This window comes from Bombus impatiens, unplaced genomic scaffold, assembly GCF_000188095.3.
Source record: "Bombus impatiens unplaced genomic scaffold, BIMP_2.2 scf_0217, whole genome shotgun sequence".
NCBI lineage: Eukaryota > Metazoa > Arthropoda > Insecta > Hymenoptera > Apidae > Bombus > Bombus impatiens.
This window is the reverse complement of record NT_176636.1, coordinates 1500790-1518742: the sequence shown is the minus strand read 5'-3', so window position 1 is coordinate 1518742 and position 17953 is coordinate 1500790. Positions and strand designations below refer to the sequence as shown.

The 17953-nt window shown below is 37.3% G+C and overlaps 1 protein-coding gene across 4 annotated transcripts in view; it reads left to right on the top strand.

Annotated features, from left to right (window-relative positions):
- Nucleotides 1-17953, top strand: part of LOC100747441 (ras-related protein Rap1) — a 69187-nt gene that overhangs the window by 46432 nt on the left and 4802 nt on the right. For 2 of the 4 annotated variants that reach the window (XM_012383522.3, XM_003487997.4), the window contains one exon: nt 17433-17710. In XM_012383522.3, the coding sequence (XP_012238945.1) occupies nt 17528-17710 (183 nt within the window). In that variant the 5' untranslated portion in view covers nt 17433-17527. Of the gene's footprint in view, nt 1-17429; nt 17711-17953 lie in introns of all 4 variants that reach the window. The other 2 variants (XM_012383521.3, XM_012383520.3) reach the window with 1 other exon arrangement.

Here is a 17953-nt window from a genome sequence, read left to right as displayed (position 1 = left end):
AAAAAAAAAAAAAAAAAAAAAAAAAACTAAACATCGTCCGCGTCAAAGAAAGAGGAAAACAGCTAAAAACAGAGGTGAAAACTCGTAAATAAAATTTCACGCGTGATTTTCATCGGCGAACTTTCGACGCGCGTGCCGGTGTCGCGCGATATTTTCCATCGCGCTTCAGCGTCGAAAAACAATAGTTGGCCGCGCAATTAGCGTTGCGCCGCTTTTCCTTCGCGTTATTCTCGAAACCAATTAACGGTCCGTTGATTCGACAACCGCGTATTATGAGCTCGAAAAGGCCGATGAAGCGGCCCCGATACTTTCGACCACGCGAGAATTGCTGGCCAACTCCCACCCCATAGACCGACCATTATCGCAGCAAAAAGTGGAATACTTAGGATGAAAGACGTATTAGGTTACCCCAAAAGTTTGGAATATTTCTTTTACGAACAATACGTCTCTTGTCAGAATGCGTCTTCTTGGAAAGCTGAAACCTAATCCGTCGAACTTTGCGATCCTTATCTCAATAGGACAAAATGGATCATACGTAATTCAATGGAATAATATTTTTTTTTACTATCACAAAAGCAATCAAGAACGAGTTTTTTCATCATAATGGGTGGAATAATATAGAAGAAAAATTTTTGCTCATCCATCGCATTTCCTTGTAAAACGAAAGATACTTTTGGGACGACCTGGCGATTGAAAAAATATCGGTCCAACAATATTTCAGCGGGAGAACGCTCGATTATACCGACACGATGTTATTACTGGCGGAAAACAGTGGTTGTCGAGGAATTCAGTTAATTGAATCGATTTCCTAATTTGCACGGGGCACACGAGATCCCACGAGATCGTCGCGAGTTCAAGAATGAAATTTAATTTTAATATTTGGAATTTTGGCGAGCTGTCGAGGCTTGGACAGTGTATGTATCGCCAGTCGATGCGTGGAAATTGATAATAACGTTTAATTCAGCGGAGGAGATGTTCGAGGGAAATACGAGCGCAGTTGATTTTGCAGCTCGATAATAGAACGTGGAGTTTTGATTTGCCATTTAGTTGGAACATTCGAAGGTCGAGGGGAAAATACCTATTTATCGGGAGTTAAAATTGGAATTTAATAATAAAATTTATTTATGCCTTTCTACGTAAACTAAAATGGAAATTTTCCGAGCTCGAACAAAATATCGTAAGTGGTTGTTAGGGTCTTTCTCTAGCGAAGAAGCGAATTTATTTTCAACTCGTAGTCCGGCCAGAGTTTTAGGGCACGAGCGAAATGTTGAAAGTCAAAGTGGCAGTTTAATAACAAGCAGCATGTAAATTTAATTTGTAATTTATAATTTATAATATCAAGGATATTTGAGATTCAAAGGGAACGTCACGAGTCAATATTCGTGCTCCGTAACAATATTTAATTCGAATTTTTTATTTAACGAACATTTGGCATTCGAGTAAAACACGTAGTTAACGTCAGTGATTAATAATAAAGTCTGGTTTTAATGTACGTAATGTGACGAAAGTTTGAAATTCGCGTATAATATCAGAAGTGAGTGTACATTTGGAAATAAAATCTAATTACAATTTGCAATTTGGTGAGCATCACTCGACCAAGGTATATATTGCAAACTGAAGTGGAGATTCAGTAGGAAAATTGAATTTTACTTTGTAATTTAACAACGATATTTATGAACATATTTATATCAGCCAGTGTATCGTGAACGTCATTAATGAAGTTGAAATAATAAAATTGAATTCTCTTGGCTCGAATGTGGCTTCCATGTTGAGATTTACCACTGCAACGTGGTTATAATTCGAGTGGCCATCGTAGTATTTATAGTGTCGAAGCTTCGAAATTGTAAGGTAGCAGAAATTGGTGTTGTGATTCGTTATTGTAATTTAACGTTGTAACATGATATTGTACACTGGTGTATGGTTTCAACGTAGATCAATGTTGCGAGTCAGTGGTGTAATTTGATATTAAGTAACGAGTTAGGTTAGTCAGAAGCTAGTGTTGTAAACTTGACATTGAAATGCTCTTCTTTCGAATTTCGCTCTATTGGGACCTGATGTTGTAATCTCTAGTTTAATTGTAACATAGACTCAACGTTGACACGTGTTCTTATTAAAAGTCTAACGATGAACTATCCTCGTTAACAGTTATTGCTCAACTTCGCCTCATTGTGTCGTAATCCACGCTTCTAACTTAACATTGTGAGCCAAGATCGCGACTCACGTTACGACTCTGTTTCAACGTTGAGCACTCGATTAACTCGATGTTAGGTCTCAACGAGTTAACTCGAGAATCCTCAAGGACCAGTGGCAGAACTTCACGTTGCAACTGGGTGTAATTAAATAAAAAATAAAACAGTATAACCAACGTTGAAATTTTCTTTTTATTTCTTTGAATTTTCATTTACATCTTTTTATATATGCGTGGTTTAACCAACTTATAAACTCAATATTAACAAACGTTGTCATTAAAAATTTAGTAATAAAGTTCTCGCCTTATTGCTTATTACCAGACTACAAAATCATGTTGTTACGAATATAATGGAAAGAGTGGAGTGTACGAAACAAAATTATTTTGCGTAACAGATTATGGTAGGAGTATCACATTTAGGACATTTCGTGCAATTTACTCTGCTAACTTAACATTGTGACCCGAGATTGTGACTCAAATTACGACCTTGCCACGATGTTGAACAACAACGACTTAACTGAACGTTACATGTTGACGCGTTGACTCAAGAATCCTCGTATCTTTCTTTTTTCGCCTGACCTTTTTATCTGACTTTCCACACCTTGTTATCGCACGACAACACCACTTTCTCCACTCAATTAGCGTCCACGGGGCATCGTTTCGACCTAACTCACGCGACATCCTGATCACGTTAACTCGTGAAAATTAAACGCCTCTGCGGCGCGATCGATCTTTCAATTTTCACTCGGGGAAAATACCTCGGTTTTCCATTGAACATAGTATGACTCTCCACTCAACCAGAGTTCCATGATATAGCGAGGTCTGGCAAATTGAAAAATCAAGTAACAGGGCATCTATTGACGCAATTGACATCCCGTCTGCAGTATTCCACCTTTTTTAACCCTCAACTGGCGGCGGCATTGTCGTGTAATAGATGACCCGAACGGTGTCGGATAAATTCCAACTATTTAGCTTACGTAATTGTATTATTTAACTTTACGTTGTATCGAATTTTTTATTTGACTTTCATTTTAGAATATTTCAAAGTATAGTATCTTCCATAATACTTCGCAATTAAAATAATCTTCCACTACGAGATGCTAGTTTCTTTTTTCAATTATTGGCTTGGCAACTAAGTGATTGCGGATTTTGTCAGTACCATCTAATGACAAAATTCGCAATTACTTAGTTGCCAAGCCAATATATTTTGGAAAATAGAAATTTACCTGAAAATTCGCGATTTATTTTGTTACAGACACAATGCTTATGTGTGTGTGTGTGTATCATATAATCAATTAGCCGTAGAAAATTACCAATTATCGCGGATATCGAAATTTCCTTTTCTTTTTCGTTCGCCGGAAACGGATGCTCGATCGAACGTTTCTAGAGCGTCCAGTCGACAGCGTCATTTTCGTCACTCGACTCTGATGAACCTTGATCAACCTTCATCGCTTTTAATTGAACGCATCAGTGTCAAGATGTGTCCACTGGAGACAATTGCGGCCTTTAAATGCGCTCACACGCGACGTATAGTTCTCTTCTATTTATAAAAATGAGAGAAAAGAGGAAAGAAGAGAATTTCACGTGTCACGTCACGTGCGAAATTTATCAGCAACGATAGCGTCGTTGTAAATTCGTGTTTTGCGCGTTTTATTGGCAACGTTGGCAACTAAGTGATTACGGATTTTCTCATTAGGCGATATTGACAATATCCGCAACCACTTAGTTGCCAACCCAATGCAAGTTCCTGCGCATAGTTCACGCTAACTACGTACAACCTAAGCGCAGATTTGTCGTACTTGTCATATTTTACACGTTTTTCTATTAGGTGCAATTCTCGCGGTTTTGCGTTTGTAAATTTAATTATCAAACACATACAAATCCATAAAATCTGATCATAATGGAACTGTGTATTTTTATACGTTTGCGATAAAGTTAAAGGCAGACAAATCAACGGATTGCGTGTAGTAATCCAAAAATACAATAAAATATTCGAAATAACAGCGACAAATGGCAATGTTCACGATACAATGTACAATATTTACAATGATACAATATACAGGGTGGTTGGTAACTGGTGGTACAAGCGGAAAGGGGGTGATTCTACGCGAAAAAAGAAGTCGAAAATGTAGAATAAAAATTTTTCGTTCGAGGCTTCGTTTTCGAGAAAATCGACTTTGAATCTTCGGTCGGTACGCGTGCACTTTATCGCGTCTCGTTATAACGAACCTCACTGTAGATCGTTGTCTCGATTGACGTTATTTTTTTAATTTTTTACATTTTTATTCTATATTTTCGACTTCTTTTTTCGCGTAGAATCACCCCCTTTTCCGCTTGTACCACCAGTTACCAGCCACCCTGTATATACAATAGTAGTAATACGATATACGAGATACAATAATAACAGTAATATTCATAGCAACGTAAAATATTCATCTGTTCGCAGATGAAATTTTTTACCTAGGTTTCTCACTAATTTCATTCCGTTGGTAAAAATATGAAATTGCGTGGAAATCCTCGATCTAATAACCAGTTACGAGATATAATTCGTAGCAACAAATACAACTCGGTGACAATAAGTCCGACAATGATACAAAAACGAAATATTTTACGTTTAAAAAGTTACAAATTCTATAAATGTCGTATATTTTGTTATAAATTTCATCGAGAAAGATTGTCGTTGGATCGAAACGAAATATTGAAAAATATATCGAGTTGGATGAATTTATCACGTGCGGTTTTATGTGAATTGTGGTGTATCGTTGTTGAAGACGATGATGGCAAGGGGATGGTATTGTATAAATTGATTATCTGCCATCTTTTAATTAACTTTTCTCTTCAGGCTGCGCGTTAAATTTTAATAGGCCGGGCATTAGTTTAATTAATTCCTTTGTTTCCCGTTTATCGAGCAAATTTTCTGCAACCCTTTCATTAGCCAGGTTTGTTTATCGCAAGGCAGCAGCTTCTCGATGCGATTTTATGAATTTTCCTATCTGCAGCTTCCATCGAGGCGAATCAAAGTGGACATGTAATTAATTACTAATTTGCAACGTTATTAACAATCATCTTGTTAACGAGAGATATTGCATCATACGTTATATTCGTTCTCTGTTCGTATTTTAATTGCTTTATGATGCTCCTCGATGGCTAAAAACCTGTGAAACATTGCGGAGAATTTTTTTTATCTTTCCTCTTTGGTCTCGCCGATTAATCTTTGAAATTCACATTTAAAAACCAGCTTTCATCATCTGGTATTTCAGATGCCACACACGCTTTTCCGCGGTCTATCGAACTTTCGTGTTTCTAAATTTTTAATTAACGTCAAACTTGCCTCGAGTTTTCCTTTTAATATGATGCTGTTTGCTGCGAAATAGGAGGAGTCAATTCTCCCTCCTTAGTATGAAATCAATTTCCGAGAAACCTTAAATGGCAAATACGATTCGCCAACTTGGATTTATACCGAATAGAATTTAAAGTATCGAAAATTTGTGAATCGATCTTTCACTCTGTTCTATTCTATTTCCCTTTGTTTTGAAAATTCCGCCAGCAATTTTCTCCTATATCGAATTTCAAGTAAATTTCAAGTTTTACCTCAACGCACCACCCACTCCTCTCAAAATACGCTGTAAATAAATTTTGTACAATATACAGTAATAATAATAATAATAATAGTAAAATATCTAGAATATCTATAATAAATATAATATTTAGCAAAATAAATTCACATATAAATATTAATAAAAATAAAATATTTGTATGTAATACAAATAGAAAATAAATGTAGCGTACGACTCAGATCACAGACTCGGGATGCAACGAATTTTTCACATTTATTCTCCGGCAGATTGGTTTCGCGTTGGCGAAAATTTATTCGTCGAAAAGGAGCGCAAAGGACGCGACGGATGAAAAATCAGAGAAAAAGAGCGGATTGAAAATCAGAAATAGCGTGATCAAAGCGATCGATTCGCTAATTGGATGAGAGTGGCGTATCAGCAACAAGTCGACGAGGATCGAGCCACCCCTTTGGCCAACGTCCAAAAAACTCTCCCCCTGCCTGCCCTCTTCACCGGGAAAAATATATCGGTAGCCGCATACACGTCCGCAGAGGACGTTCGACCTGCGACCTAATTTACAATCCACCCCCGCGACCGAATTTCCAACCGAGACAATTAAAACGTCAACTTTGACGTTTCAACCTTCTTTGTTATTGGTCGAACCGTTTCGAGGATTAGATTTTCCGAGATTCATTTCGCAGCCTATGCGAGTGGAAATTAATTCCTTTCAATGGATGTTGCAGAAATTAGGGTGTTTTAGGGCGAGTTAGAGCGAAGTTTGATGCGAGAATTATTGAGGGAAATAAAACATTCATCGAGGATAAACGCACGAGCGAATGTTGGAAACTGGGAATGAAGGAAGGTTGTTGGTGTAATTTTAGCGATAACGTGACTTAAGAGAGTAATTACACTTTGAGCGTTTAATGGATTTTATAGAAACTGGAGGTGCTGTACGACAAGTTAAAACAAAGTTGGATAAAAGAATTTGGGAAAGTAGAAAGTCTCAGACACACCAGTCAAGTTTCGAAACTGGGAATGAAGGAAGGTTGTTGGTGTAATTTTAGCGATAATGTGACTTAAAAGAGTAATTACACTTTGAGCGTTTAATGGATTTTATAGAAACTAACGTGCTCTATGGCAAGTTAGAGCGAGGTTTGATGAAAAAATTTAAGAGAATAGAAGATAGAAGAGTGAATTTTGGAAATTTAAGGTGACAGTGGACCTACCAAGGACATTTTTCTACAATCGAAGAATATTTTAGTTTTGATTTTGGTAAGATTTCTGATTCTCAGTTTGTTTAGATCCTTTTTGCGAGGAAACTATAGGATGTCCTTTCTTGTAACTAAAAGGATTTTCATTTATGGTATTAGAGATTTTTCGCTTGGGGAAATGTAATGCATCTTTGTTGTGATATACAAAGTTTTAAGTTACATTGGATTAATTTTCTTTTAGGGAGATTTAAGGTATATTTGTGATAGAGGATCATTTATTATAGTTTCTATTTCAGCTAAGTATAAAATTGAATTTTGTTGGTCTTTCGTTTTAGGAAAATTCAAGGTGTCCTTGTTGTGATAAGGAAACTTTCAGCTTAGACTTGGATCAGGTTAGGTTGTATTTCTTTTGGAAAACTCTAAAGTGTGTTCTTGTTGTGATAAGGAAACTTTCAGTCGGGATTTCCTTAATATAGGATGTTCTCTTTGTCATATAGGAAAGCAGACTACATTTGTAATTTAGATTTTGTATAATGATACAAATTTACAAATCCTCTAATTATTCGGTAAATCCCATTTTCCACCACTCAAAACTTTCACTACTCCTGAAATATATATATATATATTTTCTTTTCTAAAACGTAGAAAATTCACAAATTCTTCAGTGTCTCTACAATTTCAGCTTTATACCTCTTGAAACCCTAATTATTAATTTTTCCAAAAGAAAATCTCTAAAATTTATCCCAGCAAACAAAACCTTCTCAAATTGTTCAGTTTGATCAACGCGTAGCACCAACTTTCTATAAATATAACTTAAACTCTAGAATCCACATTTTTCCCAACAAACAGAAGCTTCTCACATCGTTCAGTTTCCCTGTGTATGAGCCCAACCTTCTATTTATAACTTAAAACCAAAAAGTTACCTAAAATTTCAACAGAACCAACAAAATTTATATTTTTGCAAAAAAGTACGAACTTTTTCAATTTCTCTCTATAAATTCAGCTTTCTATCTCGTTTTAAATTAAAAAAAAAAAAAAAAGCCGGAGCTCTCGCGTCCAAGCAACTTTGTCATTCATGAGATAGAAAAAGGACCATTGCTTGGACGACACCTTCCTTTTTTCAGTAGAAACACGTGTCTTTATATCGCGCATCCTGTGCATTAATTCCGAACCGAAACAGGGTTAATTGCAGTCCACGAGCCATCAAGTATACAGTCATGAAATTCTTGACCTGCATGCATAAAATCGCTTTGATCAGGAATTCGAAGAAGCTGGACATCCCAGTCACTGTGCTACGAGTCTCCGGTTGCTTGCGTCTCTTGCTTCCCTTGCTTCCCTTGCTTCCTCCGTTTCTCTTTCTCCGAAATTCAGAATTATTCATTGAATATCTGGATCGTTCAGCTATCGCTCGAGTATCCTTGCTATCTCACGGATGAACATGGAATCTTTAGACAACATTGCGTAGTTTCTAATTTCATTGTCAGTCTTGTGCATGATCTTATCGAAAATTGAATTATTCAAGTTGTAGTTCTTGCATTGTGTCGTAACTCTAGTATCTCTTTTTTGAATTGATAATTTCAGTATTATTTTCAGTAATATTTAAGGAATTTCAGGAACGTCTGCAGAGTATCTAAATATCATGGTGTGCTTTAAATTTCATTGTCAGTCTTGTACATGATCTTATCGAAAATTGAATTATTCAAGTTGTGGTTCTTGCATTGTGTCGTAACTCTAGTATCTCTTTTTTGAATTGATAATTTCAGTATTATTTTCAGTAATATTTAAGGAATTTCAGGAACGTCTGCAGAGTATCTAAATATCATGGTGTGCTTTAAATTTCATTGTCAGTCTTGTACATGATCTTATCGAAAATTGAATTATTCAAGTTGTGGTTCTTGCATTGTGTCGTAACTCTAGTATCTCTTTTTTGAATTGATCGTCTCAGAATATTTTTCAGTAATATTCAAGGAATTCCAGGAACGTCTGTAGAGTATTTAAATACCATGGTGTGTTTTTAAATTTTATTGTCATTCTTGTATATGATTTTATTTCAAATTGAACTATACAAATTGTGGTTCTTGCATTGTATCGTGATTCCAGTATCTTTGTTTTTTGAATTGATCGTCTCAAAATATTTTTCAGCAATATGTAAGGAATTTCAAGAACGAGCACGGAATTTTCAAGATTCATCGCTTGATCTCTAGTTCTGTTCGAATGATTTTATCGTATTGAGATTATTCGAGGATTTCCATTCAGTTGGTCATCATCGATTACGTTAGAATTTCTACTGCAATGTATTTCGATTTCTTTTTTTTTACTATCGTCCTATTTCGATTTTATTGAAATTCGAACAGATATACTCAAATACCACGAACTTATTAAAGCTCAAGTACTTAAATACTTAGAATCTATTAAATACGAATATTTCACAAATTTCACTGTCTCTGTATTTCGAGTTATTATTTTCTATATTCAGCCATCCATCCTCTTATTATTATTTCGACTCTATATCGCCATACGAATATCAAATATTCCACTTCCATTGGATCCGCAATATTTTACTACTCCGCCACAACCACATTCCAACTGTATTTCAATTCTATATCAATTCCAATATTTCATTCCAGCCAACCCCATTCCTACACACTTCACTTGCACAACAACCGAAATCCCCCATTAGTAGCCTAACTTTCCCCCTATTTCCTCGTACATCCTCGTGTCCCTGCACACCTTCACACGCCATCATTCTCAATACAACCACCTAAAATTACCTAGGAAACCGTTTCGAATATTAAATTACTCTACCAGTCTCCTCCCGTTTCCATCATTTCCATCGTCCTTCCATTTCGCTTTAAAACCATCGAACTAAAGCAGAAGAATCGAAAATATTCAAGCGAACGCTCTATACATCGGCTCGCAAAAAGCGAGCTTTATTCTACGCTAATCATCGAACATTTTTATTTTCATATCGCGCGCGTTACACGTACACGGTGGACTTTTGTGCGTTCGCGGGAAATTTAAAAATTCAGAGATGCTTATAGAGTACCGCGTAATACACAAGAACATAAAGAATACGTAAAGGGTAGCGTTTGGTACAAGTAAATGGTATTGTAAGTATTTGTTGTTATTTCTGTATTTAGAGGTAGCATCATAATAGCTATTATTTTATTCTTTGGATAAATCTATCACATAGTTCCGAGCCGAAAAACCTTTATTGCACTTTCTTACATTGACTAGAGATAAAAACAAAAGAACATCTTAAACCTATCGATCAAACTATCGATTGTATCTAGAACTATCTTCTAGTTATTATTTATTGTAACTAGCGCATCTGCATATACATATATAGCGAGTAGATAGCAAGTAGAAGCTTGGATTGCGTTTCTTCCAGTTCTGTTGATAAGATTATGAATTTGCGTGAACGTCTGTGGCTAAGTTACGCGAAACACACTTTGCCAAGTTGCATTATAGTTGCATATTTAGTCGAAATGTAATTTCTTTTTTTTTTATCGAAGTACTTCGATGGATGTAAAAAAACGAATAAATATGTGAGCATATTCCAGCTGTTTTAGTCTCCGAGGAAGAAAATGATGAAAGAAAACAGCTTTGTTACTCTCTTTAAAAAATAACAAAAAATAATTGCTTCTATTATTTTTTAAAAATGTTTCGAAATTTTTATTCGTTCTTAATATATATACATCATATACTATACCGATAGTATAATACGTGATTCTAATTGTGAATTGTGAATTAGCCTCACCACGAACAGAAATTTTGCCTGTAAAAAAAGCATAAAAAATAGCACGGGAAGCACCTTCTCGCAGCTCAACCCTTTTTTTTTTTTTAACAAACTACGTTACATATGTCACGAAATAAATTACTCTCTTACCGATATGGCAACAAACTTCTGGTATTATAATAACAATGATAACGATAGTAATAATAAGAAGAAGAAGAACAACAACAATAATAATATTTTATTACTTAATCCATACATAAAATATGTGTTTGGAAACAATATCTCTAATCCTAAACTTTCCTTAACCTCTACATGGCCGATTGGCTATCGCGTTCAAGTTAACCTAACCCATACTCTTCGCCTAACCTTTAAAACCAACAATCTCAACTTGTAACTTATAACTTAAAACTGGAAATCGTATTAACAAACTTTCGGCATAAAATTCATAGTGTGTCAATTTAATAGAAAAGTTATGCTAAAATTCATACCGTACCGATCCCATACGAAGGTTATCGAGGTTTATAGTCTATCAATTTTAAATCTTCTCTCATCCACCTTCGTATGTATCGAAGCAAATATTTGAAAACTTAGCGTACCACGCTACGGCTTGTATCATCTTAGATTACAACTTTTACAAATAAAATCGTTCACCTCGTGGAGGCTCCCTGCTTCGATGGAAACGGCGCAACTGCCGACACTTGGCGCCCAAACCCCCTAGATTCTAGTGTCTGGAAGTAACCAAGCAAACGCTTAATCCCACTGCTAGGGTCGTCGGCGTTTTCGTGGAGGGTCGGATTTAACTGGAAACACGGTTGCATTTTCTCATAGGCACTCGAGTCTCGTCGTTATACCCGGTGAAAATATATATATTAGCGTGCTCGTTAGCGTGCAAACACGGGGTGAAATGCAGTTGGAGGGGAAATTATGGATCGTACGGGGGGTTAGTTTAACGACGGCTGGTGCTTCGATGTGTGACGAATTTATTCGACCGAACTTTCTGCGATTCTGACCGATGCGGATGGGTAATGTTTGCGGAATTTGTTCTTTCTCTCTCTTTTGTTTTTCGTTTTTTGTTTATCTAATTCCACGGTTTGATGATGTATCTGAACGTTCTGAAGCGTGGAACGTCGTTAGTCGTTTGTACAGAGTCTGGATAGCTTGGAGGATTTTAAAAACGAACATCGATGAATTTGTTGGCTATTCTATCTATGGGGGAAGTCGTACGGCGCGTTTTTTAATTGGACGGCCTTTGCTTGATTGCGAGTCTGTTGAAATGTATCCGACGAAGTTATTATTTACTGTTTTCACTGCTCGTTTGCTTTTATCGGTCTATCGTTTAGCCCCCTTCGATTTCTATATTCTAACCTCACTTTTGTCTCGACCAAGAGATAGCCTGCTAGGGACTTTTGCGGAAGTAACTCCTTGAACGTATCTAGCAAGACTTTTATTGTTTAAGAAAACTTCAAATTAGTAGACTGTAGTTTACAAATGTACATTACAAAACTGGTTTAATTCCCTTTTTCTAGAGATCTGAATGATACTTTGCTAGATTATACCAATGTGAGAGCAAATGTTTCTTCTCGTTGCATCGTAAATCTTGTGCCATTCCTTCTTACGCTTTAATTATTCTTCGATACAAGAATTTGTTCCTTTTATACGTAGCTTGCTACATTGTACACTTTGCAGTGTCTGTTGAGTAGAACGTGAGAATCGATGGAACGTGTGACGTAAGATTCTATGGAAGCCGAGATGTTGCTGGCAAATCTCGTAGTATGTACATATCTTGAAAGAAACGCGGGTAGCGTAAGCGTGTCCCATTCATAAACCTAAAATCAATGACGGATTGGTAGAAAGAAATTCGTGGCCTGTGATTGGACGCGTACAGTCGCCATGATGGCATCGTTGGCCAATCCTCGCGCTCACCTCGTTTTCCACAGCTCGTGCACTCGTGGCCGACTCACTTTTTCTCTCTTTATTTCCCTTTTTCCCGGCTTCTTTGTCTCTCTTCTCTGCCTTTGTTCTCCTATCTCCTTGACTCCCTTCTCTCGCTGCCGTTTAGTTTTTTACGAGTTCTTTTTTCACCCCGAAGCGTGTATTTTCCTTAATTCCTTCTCTTTACGATTTCCCCTACATTCTATCCAATATCCCTCCAGATTTGTCCTCGATTCCTCCGCCTTATCTTTGACCTTCCTTTTGCTCCATTTTCATTTACTTCGCTTGGCTTTCATAGCATCGTCTGTTTTGGATTCTTTCTGCGGTTCCGTTTGCTTTGAAAAGCTCGTACGGTCTCCATTTAATTCCGGTTACATTTTGGCATCTTTGATAACTGCTATCGTTACTATCGACTTTATCCTATGGCCTTTTTGCACCGAAATATAACCGTTTATAGTTTTATCTGCTAGGAAGAAAAAGTTAATGGAAATTGGTCCAAGCCTGGCTTAAGCTCCACTCAAATCTAACGTGAAACTAATTTAAAAAGTATCCGATGTCTGATGCAAAGTTGATCTCAAGCCTGATTCAAACCTAACCTAAGCCTATCCAATCCCATTCTAAAACTAATTAAGAATTAATTAGTATTCGATCTAAACTTAATCCAGTTTTAATACAGATTAATCCACGCCTGATCGAAATCTAATCGAGCCTTAATCCAAATTAATTTAAGGCGTCCGATCCAAAGCTAACCTAAGTCGGTTCAGAGCTAAGCTAAAACTACTTTCAACTTAACTTTATTCTTAGTCGAAATTAATGTAAGCCTAATATTTAACCTAACTCGATGGAAAATTATCCCGACTTTATCTGATCGCAATGTAAATTAATAAAAGTCTGATCCTAAGCTGAGCGAATCCAAAGCTACCTTATAGCAGCAGCGGCTATAATTCACGAGCTGCGCGAGAAATTCGTTCAGCGAAAAAAATTCTCGTTTCTGAGACAGCGTACGAAACGCGTTCCAATTCTCATTACGACGAGCCCCTAATGCTGCAATCCGGCGAGTTTGTCTAGTTTTTAAGACAAATGGCGCATTGCGTGCATCAGGCAGGCGCAGTGCGCTAGTTAAACAACCAGCCGACGAAACTTTCAAAGCCTACAGCCTCGACACGTGAATTCCACCCGCGAATCTCTTCGATCGAATCGCGTTAAACGCTTCAAACCACGTGATTCGCCAACTGCGCTCTGTAATCCCTACCAGCTGTTCTTTTTTTAGGTTAACGCATCATTCTTTGGTCATTTTAAAACGATCGACCGACTGATTCAAGACGGCTCGACGATTACTTGATTGCGAGTGAAATTAATCGCCATTTGAAACGTTCACAGGCGAAAGTAGTTAACTCCACTTTGCGCGATCTTCTCATATTTAGTATATCTACGTTTTTATGTCTACCATATATTACTATATTTAGTAACAAAACACTCTTGATCGATCGATTTATCTTATATGATTTTTTTACAGTTTGGTATAGGGCGGATTTCACTTGGATAAGATTGCCTGGAAGGGTCGAGAAGCAGAGAGTTCAATTTCCAAAATGATTTTTGCCTTATCGACCTTGCATGAATTTTAGCAACGGTACGGGTATTCGAAGATCCAGCAAACGTTAAGATAGTTTCGTCCTGCTTTTCAAAGCAAGCGTTCCACTGTGCGTTGAAGGGAATTTAAGGTCGGAGACCAAGTTAACGTTGGGAATGGTAAATGTTGGGGGATGGTTAACGCTGGACGAGATAAACGGAGGGTGGTGATGAACGTTGGGGGTGGTTAAGGTTTGAGAGAGATAAACGTTGCGAGTGATGAACATTGGGGGACGTTAACGTTGCAGGAGATAAATGTGGGGTGTTGCTAGTAAACGTAGGCATACGATGAACGTTGGCGATGGTCAAGGTTTGCAAGAGGTAAATGTTGACAGTGATAAAAAATTAGGAGAAATTAACGTTGCAGGAGGTAAATGTAGGTTAAGATTGCCTGGAAGGGTCGAGAAGCAGAGAGTTCAATTTCCAAAATGATTTTTGCCTTATCGACCTTGCATGAATTTTAGCAACGGTACGGGTATTCGAAGATCCAGCAAACGTTAAGATAGTTTCGTCCTGCTTTTCAAAGCAAGCGTTCCACTGTGCGTTGAAGGGAATTTAAGGTCGGAGACCAAGTTAACGTTGGGAATGGTAAATGTTGGGGGATGGTTAACGCTGGACGAGATAAACGGAGGGTGGTGATGAACGTTGGGGGTGGTTAAGGTTTGAGAGAGATAAACGTTGCGAGTGATGAACATTGGGGGACGTTAACGTTGCAGGAGATAAATGTGGGGTGTTGCTAGTAAACGTAGGCATACGATGAACGTTGGCGATGGTCAAGGTTTGCAAGAGGTAAATGTTGACAGTGATAAAAAATTAGGAGAAATTAACGTTGCAGGAGGTAAATGTAGGTTTACGGTAAACGTTGGCAGTGGTAAATATTGGGCGAGGTTAACGTAGGATGCTGATAAACCTTGGAAATGGTTAAGGTTTGCAGGTTTGGAAGAGACAAATGTTGAGAGTAATAAACACTAGGCGATGTTAACGTTGCTGGAGGTAAATGTAGGTTACGGTAAACGTTGGCAGTGGTAAATATTGGGCGAGGTTAACGTAGGATGCTGATAAACCTTGGAAATGGTTAAGGTTTGCAGGTTTGGAAAAGATAAACGTTAAGAGTAATAAACACTAGGCGATGTTAACGTTGCTGGAGGTAAATGTAGGTTACGGTAAACATTGGCAGTAGTATATTGGGCGAGGTTAACGTAGGATGCTGGTAAACGCTGGAAATGCAGGTTTGGAAGAGGTAGACGTTGAGAATGATAAACATTAAAAAATGTTAACGTTGCAGAAGGTAAATGTAGGTATATGGTAAACTCAGTTAACGCAAGTTAACGTAGGGTGAGGTATACGTTGAAAATGCTTAAGATTTAGTACAGGTAAACGTCGAGGCTGATAAAAATTGAAACCAGTTAACGATCGAGAAGCCAAACGTCGCTGGTGGTAAATATGAGCAGAGGTTAACGTACGGCGCTGTAAACGTTGAGAATGATTAGGATTTGGGAGGGGTTATCGAAAGAGATAATCGCAAAAGTGGTGGTAAATTTTTGAGCTGTCGGGCATTGGTGAGAGATTTACGTTATAGGAAAGTAACGTTGTGAGAACGTTAACGTTGCAAAAGGTACAGTTAAGGAGATGTAAGTAATAGCAATTACACGCCTAATTAATTAACACCTTCTCAAATGGTCAACCGTGAAAAAATTGCTCTGTATGTGTTTACGCAGTTTTTATAAATCGCAGAGTTAGGAGAAGAGCACAGTCGAAGACCAAAAACCAGAAGAATTAAAACCCAAAGGTTTGCGCGATATTTCTCACGTTTGTGTTCCACGTTTGAACAAACATGTGCCGTTTCCAAACAACGAAAAGGGAGGGACAATCGTAACTCGTGTTAACGTCGCGAAAAGGAGGAGAAAGCGAGAGAGGGAAAAAAAGAAAGGGCGAGAATTAATTCAGCAGTGATTTACAACAACTATTACCATGCAGTGTAGAAAGGGGAAAGCGGACATTCGACGTTATATTGTTCCGTGGCTCTAGGAGAAAAGTGGGTAAACCCTGCGGCCAGGCCATCCTTCATTTACAAACAAAAGTGTAGGAAAAAGTTTTCCGAAGCGAAAACAATGGGATCACGGAAAAAGCACGCGAGATTCTCCATCCTTCTTTGCACCCCTTTTCCTCTTTTCCTTCCCTGCTCGTGATCCGTCTCTGTCCCTCTCTTTTTTCCATCATCCGTCACGAACGAAATTTCCTAACTGCATCCCTGCAAAACCTTACGTTCCGTGCAGAAATTCAAAAAGTTTCACGGATCTAGTCGACCGTTTTTTGATGTTAGAAATTGAATGTCACATTGCGTTCAGATTTTGAAGGAAGTTTTCAGAAAGAGACAGAGAGAGAGAGAGAGAGAGAGAGAGAGAGAGCGATTTTTCAACAGCTGACAGTTTAGGATAAATTTATGAATTGTTTAGGTTACTTGATCCTTATTTTAGGTATTTTGCATGTTGCATTCTTAAATTCGTATTGTCGGCTCCGTGGCTGACCTGAATGGAGCGTAGATCAGAGTTTCGCAGTTCTGTAAGTTTCAAGAGCTCGACAATGCTCGAGTAAACTTTCAAGTATCTAAGAAACTAAGAAGATTATAAACAATTTTTAATTCCGCGTTAAAGGAACAGTGAACGAAGCAAATCTCGGTTTCAGGCAGAAATATTAGAAATTTTCTTCTTTCTGAAAGGCACGGTGTTGTGTAACGAAATTTAATGCCCGTGGTATTGCCAGTCCTCGGTGTCTACATCGTCGTCGTCATTTAATAACGCACGTGCAGTTAGTACGATGTTAGCGATGTTAAAACCTTAGGAAAAAAAAAACTTTTTCACATTCGAAAATTTATATCTTTAAAAAGATATCAAACTTAAAAAGTGTCAGGAAAAAAGCAAATTTTAATAGAGAATTTACATTCTCTAGATATTATATAGAGAATTATATATATTTATATATAATTTATATATATATTATATTTTAAAAACGGAAGAAAGAGCGAAACTTCATCACGGAATTTGTGTTTCAGAAAGATATTACAATTTTTTTTTTGTTTTTAAAAGAATTGCTATGAAAAAAATACTAAGTTTAAGAAATAAAAGAAAAAAGATCGCGAAAGAGTAGGGGAAGTAAAAGTGTGCTTTTGTCACCAGCAGGTCTGATCTAACTGAAAGCAAAGAGGAGCAAAACGTGGCGGATTCGGTGACCCCTCGGCTGTGACCAGAGGCGCACAGAGAATTAGGGCAAGGAAATGCGTGAATATAAAATAGTGGTGTTGGGCAGTGGAGGTGTAGGCAAGTCCGCCCTCACTGTCCAGTTCGTACAAGGAATCTTCGTGGAGAAGTACGATCCGACGATCGAGGACAGCTACCGCAAACAGGTCGAGGTCGACGGTCAACAATGTATGTTAGAAATCCTAGACACAGCTGGAACGGTGAGTTTTTCTTTTTTCCCTTTGATATACGCATTATATCTTTTCTTCTTTGCTTTATTATTTCAACTCTTTATTCTATTCACTGTTCTAGCAGTAAAATGTAGAACAGACGTTACGTTATTTAGGATGATTTTTTATTAACTTTTTTTATATTTGATGTTGTGTATATTCTGGTCATAAAGAAACACACAAAAGAATAGCGTTTTTAAAGATCATTTTTAAGGTGTTTTTTTTTTTTTTTTT